General features: G+C 29.9%; 1 protein-coding gene across 1 annotated transcript in view; it reads right to left on the reverse strand.

The window, feature by feature from the left end:
* The window catches only part of LOC129972948 (NK-tumor recognition protein-like), an 88,667-nt gene that overhangs the window by 43,396 nt on the left and 21,181 nt on the right, over positions 1-24,090 (reverse strand). Inside the window, exons 7-10 of the mRNA XM_056087273.1 lie at positions 14,938-14,959; positions 14,730-14,813; positions 6,539-6,669; positions 1,966-2,113 (exon numbers count right to left, since the gene is read on the reverse strand). Coding sequence (XP_055943248.1) covers positions 1,966-2,113; positions 6,539-6,669; positions 14,730-14,813; positions 14,938-14,959 — 385 coding nt within the window. The remainder of the gene's footprint in view (positions 1-1,965; positions 2,114-6,538; positions 6,670-14,729; positions 14,814-14,937; positions 14,960-24,090) is intronic.

The following is a 24,090-nucleotide window of genomic DNA, read 5'->3' on the forward strand; positions in this document are numbered from 1 at the left end:
CTTTCTGGATTTAAAAATCGAAATAGCTAATGTTAAAACAATAGTTGGTATCTACGATAAAAAGGATGAATTCAACTTTAAAATAACGAAACTTTGTAATTATCATTCTAAATCTAAACTCTAAAATTTTCAAAAATTTAATTTTCTCACAATTTAACAGGATTAAAAGAGTTTGTAATAACAAAATTTCCTATATTGAAGCAACAAATAATCTCATTAAAAATTTAACTAATAATGAATTTCCCAGGAACTACTGCAATATTAATTTTTTAATAAATAAAGAGATGATTTGGGATTAATACTTTGCCTAAAATAAAAATAGACTTTCCGTTGCATATTAACTAACTCAATAGATGGCGCTGAGTCCTTCCAATTATTTTTACCTTGAATGGCGTTAGCAAAAACAGTTTAGTGCGCGGGAAACACGAATGGAACAGTTTATGTTACAAAAAAATCTTTTTGCTTGCTGCTGATATGTCCTTTCCTTTTTGTTTTTTCATAATTGGTTATGAGAGTTATTATATGGTTATTTTATGTTATTGTATTTTTGCTTATTAGGGGTCGTATTCTTTTAATTTATTGTTTTGTTTCTTTTTTGTAAAAGTGGTGTATCTTTTATGCTTAATTTCAGGGGATTTTCTGGTCATGAGGAATAAATACTGTTGAACAAATTAGTCTGGATTCCTCACAGAAAAAAAAAAATCCCTTATTTTCAATCCCTGCCTGAAGGTGACCTTTGAGAAAGTCTTCAGGCCAAATTCTTATTTTTTTAAATTTAATTTTGATATTTTTTTTCCTGTTAACTTGGTTTTTATTACTAATTGTCTAGATTCTTCTGTGTTTTAGCAGTAGCTGCATTTGCGCTCTCTAAATACAATGGTGCTTTTTCTGTTCTTTTTTTAGTTTTTAATTTGATTCCGAAATAATTTTATAGTTTCGATTCCAAAATAATTTAGTTTAGTTTCCGAAATAATTTGAATTTTAGATTGTTTCAATAATAGGCTTTAATTACATAATGCTTTTATTTTTGGTTACTTTATATATATATATATATATATATATATATATATATATATATATATATATATATATATATATATATATATATAGTGGTGATTAATCATTGGCATGTTGTTAATACACAAGTACCAGAAAAATCCAATATATATTTTGGATACTTTTTTTCCGACCGACTACAATAAAAATTTGACAACTATAATAACAGATGCTAAACCTGTGTTCTATTTGACTCTTTCTATTTTGTAGCTATCATATTCGGATACCTAGATTTACTTCATTCTCTGGGGAGATTTTATAATTTCATATAAAACTACAAATTTGGTGTAAAGACTATATACTAAATTTTATGTACTTAGCTGAACCTACTTAGCTGTTTTTAAGTTATGTAAATAGACAGATATTCCAAAAATGCATGTTTCAGATTTAGGAAAAAATGTGGAAATCTCAAGTTTGAACTTTCTGGCAATTACAATGTATTCTTTGTATGTTTCTTATATAAGAAAGTAATAAAGAAAGCATTGTTTTCATAGAGAAAAAAAAATCTGCAATTAAAACTTAAAGAAATTGATGCAGAATTTTGCTGGAACTTATTTTTAAAATTTTCTAAAAGTCAAGAGTACCAATAACCAAAATTTATACTGATTTGAATTGACTCAATAACTGAAATCATTTAACATAACATAATATATTAAAAGAAAAGGGGAATTATTTTGATACACAAAAGACTTTCAAAATTAGATTTAATACAAGATATAACAGTTTCTTTAAGTTGCCACATATATTCTGAATTTGAAAAGCCTTTTAATTCTGAAACAAAACAAAAATATTTCATTTATATTATATTTCACATGAAATGAATGATTCTTTAACAGATAGCTTCTGAAAAAAAGAATAATCATAGCAAAAACTTATAAGTACTAATACAAAACTAATTTTAAAACTCACTTTGACTTTTTGTGACATCTTTAAAAACCTTTATTTTTCCTCTCCCAATTTCCATTTGTAACTTTTTCATTTTTAACTTTAATTCTCTATCTGTTCTTTTGTTTTTTCTATCTTTAATCCAAAAGTAGGTTTCAGGGTAATACTTTTCCTAAATGCAAAGAAAAGAAACTATTTAATAATCAGAACGAAAAAAAGAAGTATACACTTACACTTCTGCATTTTAAAACTTAAAAAATATGAACAAAATGCCATAAAAATATAATGATCAAATCTGAATACTATTATTAAAAAAATTCTTGAAAAATATGCATTGAAACCAATAAAAAGAAACACAAAGTTACCATATTACTAAAAGCACATTCCTTTAATGATTTTAAGACTGGTAATAAATGATCCTGTAAATAAGTAAATTTCCTAATTTTAATAAATGTTTTTAACTTTTTTTTTAGGATTTGGAACCATATTTTCTATTATTTTTACAGCAATCAAATTAATTTCATTATTTCATTACATCTTTTAATCATAGAATCTATTTCAACTGTTCTAACTACTCTATATAGCAATGATTCTAAATCATTTATATACATTAACATTAGAAAAATGCTACATTTTCAAAATAACTAGAAAAACTAGGAACACTCATTGTGACTATTCTCTATGTGACTATTCTCTAACAATGTAACATTCTTAGGAAACAATTGTTCATCTCTCATTATGTTTTAATATACTTTATTATAAAATAAACAAAAAATTTCAATGAGCATTCAACATGTCCTATATATTAGAGCAAATTGAATGCTAAAAGTCTGTTGGGCGTTGTTGACTTCTTATCGCACAACAGTAAATATCACACGATTCTTCAGAATATACTACAAGCAACTGTTTCATGAAAAAAGTTAAATCCCAAGTCATATAAAGCAAACTGTTTATTGAAATGTTTTCAGAAAAAAAAAAAGCATTTAATTAATCAAAAGGTATACTACAATGATGCATTTCCTGGAAATGTTGATGATCTTTCATACTTGTGCGTCGTTCTATGAAACGCAAAATTTCTCCATTTATAAAAAATTTAATGAGCTTTGTAAAATGCCCATGCCTAAATAAAAATAACTTGATCTAGGCACTTCTTTCATCATATTGTGCAATTGCTGTCTTCCAAGGCCGGGGGCCATCTGGGAAGTGCGGCGGATGCTATGCACCGGGACCCCACGATCGAGGAGCCCCCAACCTGATCAAGAACTAAAATAACGTTCTGTACGGTAATAGCGGAATGGAAAGATGAGAAGAAGAAATTTAACTGGTACAATCAAGGGGTTTTGAAATATTACAGTTTAGTTAAGTCTGCAACATATTATAAACGTAATATTTGGTCATTTACCACATCTACTAGGTTAAATTACATATATTACTTTGATAATTCATATTATAAAATGTTTAATATTGTTAGATTTAATCATGTCCATGCCAAAGAAGTATATCCCTGGGTGTCAAGATTCCGTTTCAAAAAAGAAAATTATCAGTAAAGAAAAAAGAAGAAAAGCAAAATTTCAAAAAGTCACAAGTAGATGTGCTTTCTTGTCAATGAAGTAATTCTGGCAATGAAATTTCTTCGATTTTAGAAGTTACAAATCAAGCTTCAACTAACAAAGTTCCCCACAAATTACACAATGTTGAAATGAAAATGTAAAAACTGTGAAAATCTTTGAAGAACCATATATGAAAAATGACGAAAATGACAATAACAAATGTGATCAAGTGCATATAAGTGATTCAGATTTATGACCAAGCATTATAACCGATTAGTTTAAAATATTTTGTGTTAAAAACAGAGCTGTGCAACACAAAGGAGCTTTCTAAGAAGGTTGAAGGAAGATCATTTTCCATTAATTACTACTTTTTTTTTAAAAAAAAATGCAGCTTCGCAACTAGTTAATTTATACAAAAACGCATGACTCGGGGTTTTTTTTTTTTTTTTTTTTTTTGCTATACATTAGAAATGAAAAATCTGTACGATTTATAGGTATCTATAATAAATGGAGAAAGTTATCAACTGTAACTCAAGATCATGAGCTTTCTATTTTCCTTTAATTCATTTATTGATTGGAAAGATTTACTGAAACGATCAAATGTATGTTCGACTATTGATAAAAAGCAAATCAAGTTAATATAAAGTAAGAAACGGAAAGACTTAGATTACTATTTCAAAGAATTGTAGATTTGATTCTATTTTTAGTATGTAATAATCTTCCACTTCGAGGAAACCACAAAATAACAGGAACGCCTAATAATGGAAAAAATTTTTAAAGTTTAATCGAATTATTGACCAACTACGACTCTGTGCTTATGGATCATATAAACAGAATAAAAAATTCCAAAAATAGAATTATGCATGATTTAGCACATACATCACAAGAAAAAATTATTCCTGCATTAGGAAATGAAGTTCTTAACAAAATTAAAGACAATACAAAAGTACCCATCTATTACAATTCCACTTCTGATATTTTCCATAAAAAACAAACTTCAATCTTTATTAGGCATGTAAATTTTGAAGATAAGAGATTAAGTATAAATGAGTCATTTATAGTTCTATTGAAGTAAATGATGTAACTAGAGAAGGACTAGCAAAAACTCTATTGAAAATATTGGGTGAGCTTGATATAAATATTATGGATTGTAGTGCACAGGCATATGACAACGGAAGCAACATGAAAGAGAAATATAAAGGTGTACAATCCAAAATAATTTCTCTAAACCCTCATGTAATTTATATGCCTTATCTATGACATTCTTTTAATTTATTAATTTGTGATGCCATTTTCAGCAGTATATAGTGTAATTTTTGGGGGGATATTGTAATGTTTATATTGCTTATTTTCTGCGTCTACAAAAATATGGGTAATTCTACAAAAGCATTTTAAACATTACTCTTAAGCCATTATGCGATACTCGTTGGGAGGCCAAAATAGATATGGTTAAAGCAGTGTATATGTAGTTCAAACAAACTTCTAATGCCCTAGAAGAATTTATTGAAGCAAATATCAATAATACAGCGATAACCAAAGTTAAAAGGCTATTGGATTCAATACAAGAAATGACATTTATGTTTAATAGTATAGTTTACAGTATTGTCCAAAATTAGCACTCTCAATAAACTATTCAAGTAAACACAGTTGTTCTCGATCAGCTTTTAATTTAGTCAATAAAATTAAAGCTGAAATCCAAAATTTAAATTAAAAAATTAAAAAAAAAATATTTAACTCATTTTTAGATGAAGCAAAAGTGATAACGTGCAATTCGAATGTTTCAGAACAACTTTCTGAAAACGAATTTGAAAAAAGAGTAAAAATATAATTCTAAACAGCAGAAGATGAAATTATAGAAATTCTTGAAGAGGAATTAAAAACATGTGAATAAAACAAAAACATGTGTGAGTGGTTAAAAACATGTGGATAAACCTGATTGATCATAATATCATAGACAATTTTTATTGGTCATGATATCACAACTATAAAATTTGCATATTGAGTTGAACAAAACGATTTTAAATCATGAAAAAGTTTAAAAGACAGAACAAAACAACATCATGACTACTGTTAAATACTCCAACCCATTTTTGTACTATTCCTTGGTACATAATTAATAACTATTTCTACTATTTCTTGATGATTTCTCCAAACATTTCTCTGAGCTATCAATGAATTTCAGCTGTTTTCAAATCTTTTGCATTCAGAAAGAGGAAGACAGTGTATATTTCACAGTAGGTAGGGTTTTCAGAAAAGCATTTGACGAAAGGCATTTTATATACTCAATAAGAATGTATTCAAAATGAATATGCAGCAGCCAAATTTTAAAATAATACTAATTTAAAAATATGGTTCTTATGTTCCAGTAGTATTTAACAGTTTGCCAGTTACCCAGTTGGCCAATTAGTGAATTTTATACCAATAAACACACAAATAAACATGAATAAGATTTTTCTGAAAGAATCATGCATTGAGCAAAGGAAACAAGATAAAAAATAATTTATAAAAAACTAAATAAAGTTTAAAAAATTCTACCATATTAGTCAGAACTCAATAGATTTTACTGGTTTTGATGGAATTTTTTTCATAAACTTTGAGTCAGAATTCTTAACATTTTAATTGCTTTTATTCAGTAAATGTTATTATTGATAAAATTGAACAATTCACCGAATTTTTTCAAATTTCAGGGCTAATTCAAAATTGTTCAAACAGGAGAATACTAAAAACAAATACTTTTTTTTTGCAGTGATGTTTTCATAATAATTCTAAAAAAAGACAATTTCCTTAATAAATTTTGGAATATTTTTTTTTTTCATTACTTACATAATTTCCTCTACAAGCCTGTCCAAGGAGGAAAAAAAAAATCTGAATATTTTCTAAAGCTGATAAATTTTAAGTAGAAAGTAATAACAATAATTAACTTTCAACAAAGCAAACTGGTATCTTACTTCATTAAATTCTGCTAAATTCTGCTTTAAACATTTTAATATTATATGTCACCATGAAACAATGAAAATTAAAACAGGAAAAAAAAAAAAAAAACTTACTAGACAACTCAATTGGTGTCTATATCCAGCAATGTGATCTATAAGATTAACTACGGCACATGTAGCAGGACAGAGATCACAGAAATACTTTACTTCCTTATACCCTCTTATTTCCATAATATTATCCAAACCTGAAAAAAAAGTTATTTAATTAATTGTAAAATAACTTAATCACCAATAAATCATTTTTAAAATTTTGCTGAAAGAATTTACATTTTTAAAAGAATTCGCAAAATCAAAGTACAAGTCCTCAAGCTTTAACCACTTGATTGGTTTTCACAATTTTTATTCCATACGAAAGTTTTAGATATGTCATCAATGGTCAACTTAATGCACACCATTCCTATTTTTGAAAAGTATTAAAAAATAATATTTTCAAAAAATGAGGCTCTATAACTGGACTGATTTATTTCTCCACTTGGAAAGTATTGCTAATTCATCAAAATATTTTAAGTTTACTGAGCAAGTCTAATTAAATTATATTTTTATTTGTATCGATCCTTACAATGGATCCCAGCCCACGTGGGCATTGAGGGAAATGAGCAATCCAACACTCTTGAAAAGGAGGCCATAGCAATGGATTCCACCCCTCTATCTACTACTGTTCTGGATGCTAATGCCGTGGCAAGACAGAGGCTCTGTACCATTCGAAAGAAATTCTCCCTGATAAATCTAAATTATAAAAGAGACATCACAACCACAATTGCAAAACTCAGAGCATGCATGGCACAAGGATCATGCCTGATGGTTCCAGACAATATGAAGACTGCAGACATTGCCCAGACATGCAGCTGGACCCAGAGAATATTTTTAGCTGCCATTCTACTATTTGAGCCCTCTTCAAAATAGACATTGACTGCACCAGGGGTGTTCTTTATTCTGATAAAGCTGAAGATGCAGCCAGGGCTATTCTGCATGCTTTCGATCCAATCTAATTCTGCCCCTCTCTCCCTTCTTTTTTCTTATTTTTCATTTCACTTGTCACACGACAACAACGACAATATTTGTGTTAATAGTTGTATCCTAGCATATATACTAAAATACAATTGTGGTTGAGCTAATTCATTTGCTTATAATGGCTTAATTCAAATCAGAACTGATTAAAGCACTTTAGCCTATAGCATTTCTATAAGCATTTAGAAAACGAATGAAACTATGAAAAAAATTATAAAAGTAAAAAATAATAGAGTTTCAATATTATTTAAAGGTAACCTTAAAAATAAATTTAAGTTCCTCAATAAAGAGCTTATTTGACACCTTAACACAATAATAAAAATATAATTTTTTAAATTAATAAATAACCTATATTGTTTTCCTTCAAATGTCTTCACTTTCAGCAATACAGAATAAAAAATTTTAGCTTTGTAGAGGGCTATTTTTATTTAATATGAAGTTTTTATAAAAATAAATAAAACTATCCAAGAAAATTATTAAAGTGTAAGAGAAAAGTATAGAACTGATTTCAAGATTAGCAATATGCTTGAAATATTCAATAATCAATATGTTGATATCTCTTAAATTCTTTAAAACAATTGGTAGATATTTTTAAAAATTAATAGTCGAAAGTCGAAATACAAACTATATATATAAACTACCTCATAAGGGTTGAATGAATATTCACAGCACTTTGCTATAAACACTATTGCATACCTTTCTGATCAACCACTGTAACACTCTGAAATGATCTGGCCCTACACAAGCCAACATAAAGTTGGTTATATGTACAGAAAGGCCCGCTTAACAATAAACATGTTTTATCAAAAGTCTAGCCTTGGGATTTATTTATGGTTATCCAAAATGCCAAGTGTACAGGGTTACTTTTTAAAGTCATATTACTTTCTGATGGAATGAGTGGTGTTATGGGAATTAGGAATGTTTCTTTTGAACATGATTTGATCATTTCTGCCTTTCTAACATTATGCTTTGCATAACCAAAATATTTGCTTCATTTGAAATCAAATATATGACATTTGCCATAGACAACATCTGTATAAAAATAAAATATGGTAAAAGCAAGGTGCATAGCAAGAAAATTACTTGTAAGCACCTTCCAAAAAAATTAGGCACGTTTGTACATGTATGCATACGTAAACTTGCATATTTTCTAAGCATATGATAGTTTTCGTTTTATAATAACACATAATATCTTTAAAAAAATTAAATTTCAATCTTAGAATCTTCTTCTTAAAATTCTTAAAAATTTTCATTAATTTTAAATGTGAATTCTTTAAATTTTAATATTTATTTCTGTATTTGCACAATGTCTTCTACTGCAAAACAAATTATGTCTTTTTGGTTTAGATAAAAAGAAAAGAAGGATAAAAAAATGAATATATATATATATATTCCAAAAAATTAAGGCAACTTTTATAAAATTAACAATATAGTGGTGATATTAACAGTAAAGTTAACAATAATATGTTATCCTTTTTCATTATTTGCTAAAATAACAAGCTAGCAATTTATTTAGATACATCATTTCTGAAAATGTTATTGATGTAGAAGAATAGTATGACCAACACTTTACATTTGATTTTTATAAATGCAACAATGAAAAGAATTGGAAATAGCTGGGATGGAAAGTGTAAATTTCATCCTGCACTAACTCACTATATTTAGAAATTTTAGTTCTAATCTTATAGAACTAAGCATTCCAGAAAGGCTACCATCATAAGACTGGCAAAACAGATAAAAAATTGATAATACAGCAAAGCCATATTCTAAATGTGTTTTTACATTATTATTTTTTTTTAATAGAAAAGAATAGCTGGGCTCATAAATGAACAGACTACAAAAAATTATCTTGTCTTTTCTTATTTCTAAAGCATAGTAAAGGCTTTCCCCCCCCCCCTTTTTTTTTTTTAATGTACAGCATTTTGAAAATTTAATAAAAACTTGCTTTTTAATTTATGCAAAAAAATTCTCACTTTTGTCATTTTAGCTTTTAAAAAATTGCAGAAAAATGCAATGATATATTTTGCTGAGAAATGAAAATACTTTAACTTCTGGTTTCCATAAATAATGGAAACAAATTCAAGAAGTTATACAAGAGTCAGTTCTCTAGTTAGATGCAAAATGAAAATTAAAAATGATAGTTGCAGCATTTTTTATAAAGTATTTTTGAAACCAGTACTGTTTCAAAATTTAACAAAACTCAGCCAATAAAGAGTTTTATTCAATGAACTTCTTCAAAAACTTTTAAGTTTAAATTCAAGCAAGGAAAGCCATCCCTGCCTCCCATTTTATCATGATATTAAGGACAATAAAATAATGAGATTCAATGATTCAAAGAAACAATGATATTGTTTTGAATTTCATTCTAATAAAAATCATTGTTATAAATTATGCCGAAAACTAATTTTTCAAAGATTTAGAGGGGGATGCATTGAAAAGAAAACAAACAAAAAGAAAAAAAATTGGTAAAATTGAAAAGCAATTTTTTAAACCTTTAAAATGGTGTAAAATTAATTTTTGAACAATGATACTCTAATGTTGCAAAAACAAGTTAAAATTCTGTTCTCAGTTTTTAAATTAAACTTCTGACTAAAATTTTCAAATATTCGTCCAACACCCAAGAAGTAATTTTCCAAATTTCATGCGCCTAACTTAATGCTTCATGCTGCACATTGCTCTGTCAATCAGGACAACATAGAGAGATTTCATTGGGGAAAAAATTCTGTAAGAGTTATAAAAAGAAAAGAAAAATCATTGTAAAATGATAGAATCTAAACCCTAAAGAATAAAAGTTTTGAAAAACTTTTTATTTCTTTAAAAATTTTAATTGCAGAACTAGCATTTTTGTTGTTGTTGTTGTTGTTGTTTTTCTTAGTAAAAATTAAAATTTAGCAAGATTGGTGTAACAAACAATAATTTTCAAATGGATGGGTTATTAAAAAATACACCATGAAAGAAATCATAGGAAAGTATGGTATCAAGTTGAAATCTCATCATACTAGATTTTATATGATTGACAAACATAATTGCCCACCACAATTAATTACAATTTTACTATTATAATACATAAAAATTCCTCTAATAAGTCATTCAAATAAAATATTGATGAGAATGATGATCGAATGTGTATAAATGTACTTAAGAAGCTTCACTGCAAGCGTTTTTACAGTAACTTCTACCATATTCACTCCTCTGTTGCAACAAATTCATTCAGATGTATGCATTAATTTAGTGTTTGAGAATTTTTTTAAAAAAAAAATCGAATGCCTTTCAACCTTTAACATGTATGGCACAATATGTTTCTTGTACTGCCTCTTCCAAATAACTATCCCAGCATTTTAATAAAAGGCAGTGCACATTGTTGAAAAGAGAGTTAGCGAAAAAAATTTATTAAGTGGTATCTTAATATGCATTGGAACCCCTGAATCTATATCACCCAGGATTCCTTGCTTGAATTCTTCCCTTTCATTGGTTTTCTTTCTTGAGACATCTGCTAAAAAAACCTTACGAATATGCTTTCGAATTATCATATTCAACACACCACACAACAACAACAAAATGCTCTCTTAGCACTTCTCAAGAAAATTAAACACTTTTTAAGAACCTTAATTCAAAATTAAATACTTTTAAGGTACTTAAAAATGGCTTTCAAATTTAAGCACTTTTCATGATGCTATGCACCCTGGTAACTTATTTGGTCATGAATTTTGAAACAAAAGGACCAAAGCCACTTAAAATATAGTGGAATCTACCTTAATGAGTATAATCCATTTCCAAATCTTATTCATAGTATGAAACACTCTTGAAATGCAATCATTTTTACCAAAGGAATACATGTAAAATAGGAAAATGCCTACCATTAAAAAAATTAGATTTAGACCTGTCTGTAAAAATGGGAAGGTAATTAGAAAACAACAGTCTATGCTAAAACAGATTTGAATACCGAACTACATATCATTGATTTTAATAAGTTCTTTTAAAAAATTCAGTAAGATAAAATTATTAGTAATCTGAGGGAGAATAATAATTACATTACTACTGCTGATAATGAAAATCCAAAATTCATTTGGAATCTATTTGTGAACACACAATCTGAAAGAAGAAATAGAAAGAAGAGTGGTTGGTTCTTAAGTAATCTGACCATGTTGCAGTCCAAACAATATTCCTCTCAAGAGATTATTTCCATTCGATAAAACTCACAAATAAAAACAGAAAGTAGGCATATTCTGCATATCAAAGATGGTACAAAATTTTTCATATACAAACTCATAATAGAAGTGGTGTGAAAAACATCTGTACATAGCCTTAAAGCTTGGTATGGACATAAATTAGACGTGCCAGAGATGAAGGTCATGCTGACCCATAAGTAAAGCATCTAAAACCCAATTCCAAATGTATTATACTGAAATAAACAAGCAGCAAGCAAGTGCAAGTACCCCGAGTAGTGTTTGAGAGAACTCTTAAAATATTTAAAGTTCTGAGACATGTCTTTCTCAGATATGCAAAATGGGAAAGGAATATCAATTTTTTATCAAAGGAATTTACATTTATTTTGGATGGTTAAAAGTTTGCTATGAATAAACAGTCAGCAGTCTTTGCAAAAAAACACTCTGAACGGGTCAATTTTTTTTCCATCAAGACAAATATCAGATGGGCATTAATATTTTTTTGAAGCAACTTGTACATGCAATTAGTGTATGCAATAGGATGATAACTAAGAGAGCTTTGTGAATTGAATCTTTGACAGGCTTTAATATTGCGATAATGGTAGTATATTTCCATTTAGCTGGGAAAACATGCTCTACCTATATTCTGTTGAACATGTACAGAATATTAATAAGAGAATCATCCGCCAAATGACAAATCATAAAATAAGTTATACCATCAGGACCCAGTGAAGTTTCCTTAATTGCTGACACGAATCTACATAATTCTTCTGTAATTAGATCAACGTAGCATGCAAGATTCCATTTTGTTCTAAAACAGAGGGGAATTTTTCAGATATGTTTTTACATGACAGAAAGTGTTTTGTGTAGTTGAGAGCTCTACATGCAGCTGAAAAGATTTTCACCAAATCATTACCCATTTTCTGTAAATCATAAATTTCTTGCCTATTCACTATTAAATATGAAAGGGGATAATAAGAATAAATATTGTACAAGTTTTTAATAAGATTCCACATGTCTATCATTGATATATAAGAATTAATGTTGGATGCCAATTTATTTTAAGATTTTCTCTCAACTTTGTACCAAGTATGCATTAAACCAAAACTTTGAGACATTGAAATGCGATGAAATTAGTAATAGAGGGTGCCTTCTGAATATATATACCACACTCTTTGTTGATTTCTGCATGTATCTGTACACTGCTTATTCCACCAGGTTTCTGAAACTTAGGGAATACTGTACTAGATATGTTTCATCAGCCACTTTGAGTATTGAAACACTAACATCATAAATGACATTGTCCAGATGTTGCATCATGTCTCTTGAGATTTTGGTTCTGTTAGCAAAATTCTTCCAATCAGCCTCATCAAAAATATAACACTCAGGATGTTGTGGGACTATTAGCAGGCTATTGATAAGAGGAAAGGAAACTAAGAAATTATCACTCTCACAAAAGTCATTGTGTTAAGAAAAGTAAAAAATGGAGCAATAGAAGTTCAGCAGAGAGTAAGATCCAAACAACAAAAAGTCTTGCCTCCCAGATGGAAAGGAGTATGGTCAGCATTATTCAAAAGACAAAGAGAATGATCAAATATAAACTCCTCCTATTCTATCCTGTAGAATTCGTACATCTACTACTTACTCTAAATAGAGAACTGTGGCCATTAAAACCACTTATTATTATGAAAGGTGTTGGTAGTTCAGCAACTAATCCATCTAGTCTATGTCTCTAAATGATAACATTAGGAAACAAGTAAAAACTAATAAAACAGGGATCACAACATGGATCACAATCACTTGCAAATGTGTTTAAAACAATATTAATGAGGATATGATTTTGAGAGACAAGGACAACACTTCCTGAAGCACAACTACAGTTATCATCTTTCTGAATAAAACCATAGCGTCACATTTTTGGTCTTTTTGCTTGGTTTCATATACGTCTCTTAAAATGCCATGATATGTTGATGAAGTCTTTATTTGGTACACTTTATTATGAAAGCCATAACAGTTCCAAGATATAAAAATGGTCATTTAAATCAGCATATATATATATATAAACTTTTCCTGCAATTGCATTATTTAGCTGTGCTGAAGATTCAAAATCCATTTCAGATAAGTTGTCTGAAAACGATGGATTAATAGATAAAAAATTCTTTAGCAGAAGGTAGACTGCAGGCATCAATATGTCTTAATTTCTTTCGAGAATCTTTCATTGAATTTGAACTAACAAATGAATCAGAATCAAAAATAATTGTAACAGATGAACAAAATCTGAAATGGTGGCTTGAGCTTGTGCAAGTGAGACTGCAAAATAGGCAGACTAAGTAGATACATTTTTTATCTGATTTGCATTAGCTTCTAACGACTTAATTTATTTATGGAAGGGCAAACCATTTTTATCAATGTTTCTTCTATTTGTGTTGAGCTAACTAATATTCTTTAAAAGCTACTTCAGAGCTAATATTCTTTTAAAAAAGAAGAAAAGAAAATCCTGCCATTACTGATTTGATGAGCTTCTTCAATAGAAATATTTTTAATTTTTATTGTCAGAATCTTTTTTCCATTTGCCATTTTCAACAGAATTAAGAAATTGCCGAATGATAACATGCACAACTAAGACAGTTGCATGTCTTTGAATTATATGTACTAGCATCATGATTAAATGAAGAGTATTTGATGCAAACAATCTTACTACAACAAGCCTGTCAAGAGTGTCCATATCTCTAATACTGAAGGCATCTGAGAGGTTTCAGAATAATGATGAATGCTATGATATAAATAATCTGCTTGTAAAAATTTGTCAAAAGTAATTACGATATGTATTGCAGATATTAATCATCTCTCCAACTGATAGAGAATCCTATAAACAGCAGAATTCAGGTTCAGAATCAGGTTTAACTTCAGAATCAAGCAAACTTTTTTTAAGTGTGCCCATTTTTTAAAAATAAACAATCTTGTGTAATATAATCAATGTATAAAGATATAAACAAAAAATTAGGGAAATGCATAGCATAGCAGATACAATGTAAATAAAAGTCCAGTAGAGCAATATTCAAGCCACATACCTACAATAAGAAGGTTACAATTATCACAAGCTTTTTGCATTTTTGATTCCTCTTCATGCAATTGAATGCGCTCCCTGCCAGGTTCTGTAAAAAAAAAAAAAAAAAAAAAAAATTCTTTTATTACTAATTATTTTCTTTTATCTTGAAACAAAATAAAATGACTTTATATATATATTTATATATATTTCCAAAAATGCAAGATACTTACGTATAGGGAAAGTCTGAAAGTCCTGGAAAAAAAAATTATATTTTGAGAAAATAATAAAATATTATCTTTAATATACAGAACTTTCTTTTCAAAAAGGTTTTAAAATACATAAGTTAACTTAAACTATAAGAATTTTAAAATGTAATGGGCCTCTTTCACCAAATAAATCTGATTCTTCGACATCCTTACCAATACCAATACTTTACCAAATTTGCTTTATATATACATTTAAATTTTCCACAAATCTAAAATTTATATAAATTGCTAATAAATTAGACCATGTATATTTCCACCATTTTCAAATTTTTATCTTCAGTTTTTAGCCAAATGCATTACATGTAAAAAGAATTTCAAAAATTTGTCAAATGGCAATGGCTTTTTTGTTCTATTATGTATATAATAAAGGTGTTTGCTAACTAAGAAAATATATTTGTGGTTCAAACTTAAAAATCAGTATGTCCAAGTGTTCAGCTTTTAATTTGTTCACATCTCAAAAAGGCTTTTAATTAATTATTTACTGCACTATTTGCAATGCATTTTACAGATGTTATTACAACATTATGTAACATCACTTATTGCAGGGCAGCCAGCATTCCTGCTGTTTGAATGTCACTGACATTTTTTGGATGTTACTAATATCTTCAGAACAATGTATCTCGGAAATGTTTGTCAAATTTAATCACAAAAAAATGCAGTAGCAAAGTATATGCATATAGGCAGAATGCTTAAGAATGAAGTGATTTGTTTCCTTTCAATACGATCTTCCCTATCCATACTGTCTTTACTAATACACCAATAGAACTGAACAATAATTTTACTAACAGAAAAAAAAATACATTCACAAATATAAAATGAAATCTCTTCATCGGAATAAGAAAAATTCTTCAATGAAATCAAAACTGCATTGTCTTTTACCAGTTATAACCGTTGGTCTAATAAAAACCCTCAAAGAAGTTAAAATTTTATTTGAAATTATTTCTAATGTTTAAAACATTGAACTATTTTGTTACTTATATTTTATATGTAAGCAACAGTTTTACCAAACCTAGTCAAATTGTAAATTATCTTTTCAGATATGTTCATAAGCTGAAATTTTCTAATGAATGTAAAGGAAGTAAAGAGAGCATAAACTACAAACATCTTCTAAATTTATAGTAAAAAAGTACAATTTTCAGCATTTTTTGAAGGGGCTTGACATTAAATAAGTTAAAACTTTAGCACGATTTTTGAACAAAGATAATATCTTTCCTTGCAAGTGGTAATTTGCAAAAGACAAACTTCTACCTGTTTATCATAGACTTACAAAATTACGGAATCTTTTCAGAAACTGTATCTGTGCAATTATATGTGTGCAAGTCTCTACACTTCTCTAATCAATCTTAGTTCCTATTTTCAAACTGTGGAATTGTTTTATGTGAGAGTTTTTGTTATATTTTTTAATTAAATACAAAGAACTAAGATATAGGTGCTTTGTAACAAAATACATGTAGCCATTTTCCTTTTTTCACCACTACAGCCTTACATCTTAAGGTTATTACATTTGAAATAGTTGCAATTTTAAAATGTGGATGGTTTAAAATCTCAAAGAGGCAAATTGACAAGCATATTTTCAGATAACATAGGAAAACTTTATAGGAACAAACTTAAAATTAAAAAGATAGCAAAAAATTAATAAACAAATCTGGAGGATCAATTAACAAATTTGATTTCAGAAAATGGTTAAAAGCAAATTTATTCCTCTAATATATAGCCAATATAGCTAATATATCTAATATATAAGCCAATATAGCTAATTTATAAGCCAATATAGCTAATTTATAAGCCAATATAGCTAATATATCTAATATATAAGCCAATATAGCTAATTTATAAGCCAATATAGCTAATATATCTAATATATAAGCCAATATAGCTAATTTATAAGCCAATATAGCTAATATAGCCACATTTTGAATTCTTGAGGGAATAAAGAATCAAACCCTTAAAGTATTAAATAAAGATTTTAAAACAATAAAATTCACACTGGTGAAATTCCTAAAATTTACTATTGAAATAGAAAGCATATTAATTAGTACACTCATTGCACATTTGTTCAAAAATATACATGATTATGTTACCCTGTCTTCAAGTCATTCCTTTTTAACTTAAATTACTGAACCATAGTTAATTGAAAAATCAGATACTTATTTGTCAAGATGGCACAAAAGGTATTAAAATTATTGTGGGAAGCGCTGACAGATCCCGTATCCTGTATGGCGCCATGCTGGCCATGTTGCGTCACGTCATTAATCACGTAATGCTTTCCCGCCATTATTGGCAGACGAGAGTTGGGCAGTGAGACTGCAAGACGTGCAGCTCAAGCTCATGTATCTTTTATGTTCTATGTAGTAATGTTTTGTCCTTTGTACTTTAATCTTAATAAATATATTTCACATATTAATGCTGGTCGTTGCCTTTTCCCACATTTTTGGGGGCTCGGCCTTTCTCGTGAATACCCCTAGCAAATCCCACCAAATTGTTGAAAAAGCTGTGGACGTTAGTACAATTTAAGACGTTAAATTGGTGCTAAAAATTTTGATAAGAGTGGATTTTTGCCGTGGATATTTTACTGGACTGGTGAATGGACGTTAGTGCACGTTTTGGATGGATATGATTCAAGTGGAAACGTTAAAGGTTCAATTACTTCGTGTTCTTGTGCAACTGTGCTGACATATACTGGCTGCTTTAAAAAAAAGGAACTTTTAAGAGTGAATAATTCGACTGCTCCCAACCAGGTAGGCGCAATTTTTTCCAAAGTTTGTAATTTATAGTACGTTACTTTATTTCATTCTCCCTTTAAATTTTAATCCCGAGTGAATGTGTATTAGTTCTGTTTTAATTCATTACAATGTCTTTAAAACTAGGCGATATTCAATTAATCGCTAACTCCCTTAAATATGCAAAAACTAATTCAGTAAAATTGCTTAACTCTGTGTTAGGTTACAGTAATTTTGACCATTCTTCTCGAAAAAGAATGAGAAATTTTGAAAGATTTGAAAATTTAGATGTAGAAAAACATAAACAAGAGTTGTTGAATAATTTTTCTTTATCTGATTTTATCTCCATTTCTGATTTATTACATTTAGAAGTAAACGAAAGTAACAAAGATGATTTGTGTGAAAATATTTTTAAAGCCCTAACAAATTTAAATGAATTTCAGAACTCGCTAGATACTAGTTTTTTATCGGAAACAGAAGAAAAACCTTTGTCTCCTCAAAAGGTTTCTCAAACCGAAAGTTCATCTATTAATAACAGCTCTATGAGTAATACGGGTAATAATTCTTCCTTCCCCATCCCCGTAACTTCAGACGAAACATTAATAAATAACAGTCAGGCATTAATTACTGGCGCCAAAAGGGAATCACTCGAAAATGATCCCTCGAATAAACAAACGATGAATGAAATAAACCTTCAGTTTTGTTTTTTATTACGCGATCTCTGTGGTAGTTGTAGAAACTTCACAGGAAATGATTCCTATTCGATTAAAAGTTTTTTTTATGATGTTGAAGAGAATTTTTCTCTTTTTCCTTCTTTAAGCGAACAACAAAAATTAATCTTTGTAAAGAGGTTAGTTTCCGGCGCAGCTAAATCTTTTTTATTCTCTCAAAGAAATCTAAATTCCTATCATGCTTTTAAAAGTGCATTAATTAATGAATTTTCCGATAAAGTAACTTCTATTGAAATACATAAACAACTAGAAAGACGTAAAATGCGCTCGAATGAAACTTTTATGCAGTATTTTATTGCCACGCGTGAAATTGCGAATCAATCTGAAACCCTTATTGATGAATGTTCTGTTATTCAATACACAATAAATGGGATACAGGGTTCCCCTTCTGATAAAATTATTCTTTATGGTGCAAAATGTTATTCTGAGTTTAAAGAAAAGTTACGAATTTTCGAAACTATCGTAAGTGCAATGAACGGAAATAATTCAAAGATTGTCGCATTCTAGATATGCTAACGACGGCCAAAGACGTGGTACAATACATAAAATCCCTGTCCAACAAAGAGAATCAAAATCGAATTTTAGTAATCCGACTAACAGTAGCATGCGTTGTTTTAATTGTAACGATTTTGGACATATCTCAAAGTCTTGATCTAATCGTAATCGTGGTCCTAAATGTCTTTCTTGTAATCTTTTCGGACATAAATCTTCCGATTGTCACCGTACTACTCGGAATGACAGTTCTACCCCACGTGATAATGTCAACACTTTACATTTATTGCATTCTCCGTCGAATATGCATAAAGAGGTTGTTATTCTTAATAATACATTTTCCGGATTAGTCGATACTGGTAGTTTTTCGACACTTCTCAAACATTCTGCATGGATTAAACTAGGATCGCCGCCGTTGACGAATAACAAGATAACACTAACTGGATTCGGTTTTTCCCAAACTAAAATAATAGGTTCCTTTGAATCTGAAATTATTATTGACAAACAAAGTTTTCCTGTTTTTATTTCTGTGGTACCTAATAATTGTAGTACTTATGACCTAATAATAGGTTGCGACGTAATAAATCAGGCAAATTTGACAATTAAACCTGACGGTGTTGTATTTTCCAAAATTTCTAAATCTGATGATCCTGTTGAAACTGACAGTTTTATAATGGCTATTTCTGCCGAAACTCCCACGTTTGATATAGGTCCGAATATTTCTAAACAAACTCGCAATGAGGTTGAACAGATTTTGTTAGCCTATAAACCTAACAAAACTAAAACCACGAACATCGCACTTGATATAAAGCTTACTGACGATGAGCCAATTTTCCACACTCCTCGACGTTTACCCTTTGCCGAGCGTGATATAGTAAATGCGCAGACAGACTAGTGGTTAAAAAATGGAATTATGGAACCATGTTCTTCACCCTATGCTAGTCAAGTTGTCGTAGTTCGTAAGAAAGATGGAAAACATAGAGTCTGTATAGATTATAGAAAATTAAATCGTAAATTAGTTAAAGACCATTATCCATTACCATTAATTGATGACATTTTAGATCGTCTTCAAAATGCTAAAATTGCGTAACGGATTTTTTCATGTGCCGGTAAAAGGAAAAAGTCGTTGTTACACCAGTTTCGTCACAAATACAGGTCAATTTCAATTCCGTTATATGCCATTCGGTTTAAGTTCATGTCCTCCTGTCTTTATGCGATACATAAATGCCGTTTTTCGTGATCTTATTGCAAAAGGCATTGTCCTCCCGTATATGGATGATATCGTCATTCCCGCAAATAATGAATCTGAGGCTCTCGAACGCCTTAACACTGTTTTAAAAGTAGCTCGCGATTATGGACTAGATATAAACTTTAAAAAATGTCAATTTTTGTATAGTCAGATTGAATTTTTGGGTCACGTAGTAGAACACGGCAAATTGCTCCCTTCACCCTCCAAAACTAAAGCCGTTCTTAATTATCCCGAGTTAAAAAATGCAAAAGACGTACAACGTTTTCTAGGTCTTACGGGATACTTTAGAAAATTTATTCCCTCATACTCTACTATAGCAAAACCACTTAGTGATCTTCTTCGTAAGGACAGCCCCTTTCTATTTCAAGCTCAGCAAAAAACTGCGTTTTTACGCTTAAAACAGTTACTTTCTGATAAACCCGTTTTAACTATTTTTAATCAAGGCAGTCCCATTGAAATTCATACAAACGCGTCAATTGATGGCTTGGGGGCAGTCCTACTACAAAAATCCAAAGATGATAACAAATTCCATCCAGTGTATTATATGTCCAAGAAAACGTCTGACAGCGAAAGAAAATACACCAGCTATGAACTGGAGGTACTCGCCATTGTAGAAGCTCTTAAAAAATTCCGAATTTACATCCTCGGATCACACTTTAAAATTATCACTGACTGTAATGCATTCGTCAAAACGTTAAATAAAAAAGAAATGAATTCCCGCATTTCGCGATGGGCATTATACCTTCAGGACTTTGACTACGAAATAGAGCATCGAACCGGTTCAAAGATGACTCATGTCGACACTCTTAGCCGAAGCCCATGCTGTATGATCATTCAAGACTGTGTCAATCTTCAAATTTTCAAAGCTCAACAGACAGATGAGCATATTACAGCTATAAAAGCATTACTTCAAAATGCATCTTACGAGAACTACATAGTCAAGAACAATATTTTATATAAGAACTTAGACGGAAGCGATTTATTTGCCGTACCTGATGATATGCAGGCCAACATTATTAAATCCTGTCATGAACGAGGCCATTTTGCAGTAAAACGCACGCAGGAAATGTTAAACAAAGAATTCTTTATTCCGAACTTGAAAGAGAAAATTGAACGATGCATACGCAACTGTGTAACATGCATCCTAAATAACAGAAAACATGGAAAATTAGATGGCACTTTGCATCCACTTGACAAAGACGATACTCCCTTTCATACATACCATATTGATCATTTGGGTCATCTTCCCAGCACTTCTAAGAAATATAAGCATATTCTGGCAATCATCGATTCCTTTACGAAGTTTGTGTGGCTTTACCCGACCAAGTCCACCGACACCGCTGAAGTTCTCAATAAGCTCGAATGCCAAAGATCAGTTTTCGGTAATCCTTCAAGGATTATTACGGACAGAGGTACCGCTTTCACATCTACGTCATTCAAAGAATATTGTGAACATCAGCATATCACCCATATTGCTATTACAGCTGGACTTCCTAGATCAAACGGTCAGGTAGAAAGACTTAATTCTACTATCATATCTGTACTCTCCAAGCTATCCATAGAAAACCCTGAGAAATGGTATAGCCATGTTGCTTCCGTTCAGCAAATTATTAATTCTACATTTCAACGTAGTATCAATTCTACTCCATTCGAAATTCTGTTTGGAACTAAAATGAAATCTGAGCATGATATAAAAATCCTCGAAATTGTCAACGAAGAGATCCAGTCTGCATTTCTCCAACAGCGTGATGAACTCCGTAAAGATGCAAAACAACAAATCCTCAAAATCCAAGAAGAAAATCGCCGTACCTACAATCTGCGTAGCAAACATGCTCAAAAATTTCAATTGAATGATCTCGTCGCAATCAAGCGCACTCCATTTGGCCCTGGTCTGAAATTGAAACAAAAATTTCTCGGACCATATAAAGTGATCAAAATTAAAGCAAACGACACATACGATGTTGAAAAGTGTGATTTCTTCGATGGGCTATCAAAAACTTCAACTTGTGCAGAATATATGAAACCATGGTCCAGCAATATAGAACATATCACTTGAATTGTGTTTCAAAAGAAAACACTGAACACTACTTAAAGAACAAGAGAACTATTTGCCTTCTTTTTGTGTGTGTATATTTGGACGATATAGACTTTGATTTTTTTTCTCTGTTTATTTTGTGTTATTATATTTTTATATGTTCAACACTAATATTATTTTTATTTTTAGTTAGTTATTCGATATTTCCAGTGCACGCTATTGTATTGCTATATACTTATGCTGTCACGGATGGTATGACTATTTTATTTGTTTTATCTTGTGAATATTTCAATTTACATATTATTATTTTCCTGTATTTGCTGTTTGTTTTATATATTTACTTCAATGTAATGTATACCATAAGGCGAGGTGTCGCCTATCCTGTCATGATGGCCGATGTGGGAAGCGCTGACAGATCCCGTATCCTGTATGGCGCCATGCTGGCCATGTTGCGTCACGTCATTAATCACGTAATGCTTCCCCGCCATTATTGGCAGACGAGAGTTGGGCAGTGAGACTGCAAGACGTGCAGCTCAAGCATCTTTTATGTTCTATGTAGTAATGTTTTATCCTTTGTACTTTAATCTTAATAAATATATTTCACATATTAATGCTGGTCGTTGCCTTTTCCCACATTATTATAACAGATATGGGAAAATAGGAAGTGCGATTATTTAAATTATTTACATCCAAGATATAAATAGTAATTTATTAAATGTTATATCAGTATACACCACATGGTTCCACTTAAAGATATGAATCTACTTCTATGTAAATAGGAGATTGGATAGAATTCATGAAATTATAAAGAGTTCAGTTGATTATTCAAGACTAGCATTAGTCAGAGTTTCAAAAGTTAATATTAAAAGAAAAATCAACCAGCTGTGTTTGATATCAATGAATTAAATTAACATTTATATATGGTGAAATTAATAACAACTATAAAAAAGTTATTATTTTGAGAAATGCTGTGTTGTTGTTGTGTGACAAGTGCAATAAAAGATAAGAAAAAAAAAAGGAAGAGGGGAAGAATTAGATTGGGCCAAATAGCGATTAGTTCACTTGTGAAGTTAGAGGCAATTTTGCTCACTGGGACTCTATGTTTGGAAGTTGTTTTGTCAAAAAACAAAAAAGACCCCTGATCCTCCTCTGTCACATGCTGTGTCAGAAGAACTGTCTATGTAGGCGGTGACAAGATTAGGCTTTGCAAGCTTGAGAATTGCCTCCACACACTTTCTTTTAATAATTTCTTTCGGTTCTGTTTTGGTACATGGCTCTGGGAGATCCAAGTTAATCTTAACAGATGAGAGTGGCTTGACAACAAAGCAGGGTTCTTGAGTTATGTCAAGACAAGTGTGGTCTAAGTTAATGTCTTTCCTGATATCCTTATCATAATGAAGTGTTGAAGATCTTTTCAGTCTATTCTTTGCTGTCCAATTGCAGAAAGTTACGTTTGAGATGTGTTGTTCTTGGCAGCTCCTGATTTTATTTGTAAATTTCACAGAAGCCAATTTTCTCCTGTTTTCCAGTGGGACTTTGATAAATACTTTGTATTTATAAAATATTTTCAAATTATATTATATTATATATATATATATATATATATATATATATATATATATATATATATATATAATTATTAAATAAAAAATATTTTTCAGTGTTAATTTTCATTTTTTTTTTCATATTTTATAATGGAATAAATTTTTGTATCTTATATTTTGTGACAAGCAAGTGTCAAATTTAAAAATATGTAAATATATGTTGAAATGAATAAAATAGGAATATATGTGGTGTACGGAGCGTCATTCTGGCAGCACTCGCGTCATCACTCAGCAGCCAATAAGAAGCTATCCGATTCCAGCCATTAAAACTGTATTCAGTACTGTA

Source organism: Argiope bruennichi, chromosome 6 (genome assembly GCF_947563725.1).
Source record: "Argiope bruennichi chromosome 6, qqArgBrue1.1, whole genome shotgun sequence".
Classification (NCBI taxonomy): Eukaryota; Metazoa; Arthropoda; class Arachnida; order Araneae; family Araneidae; genus Argiope; species Argiope bruennichi.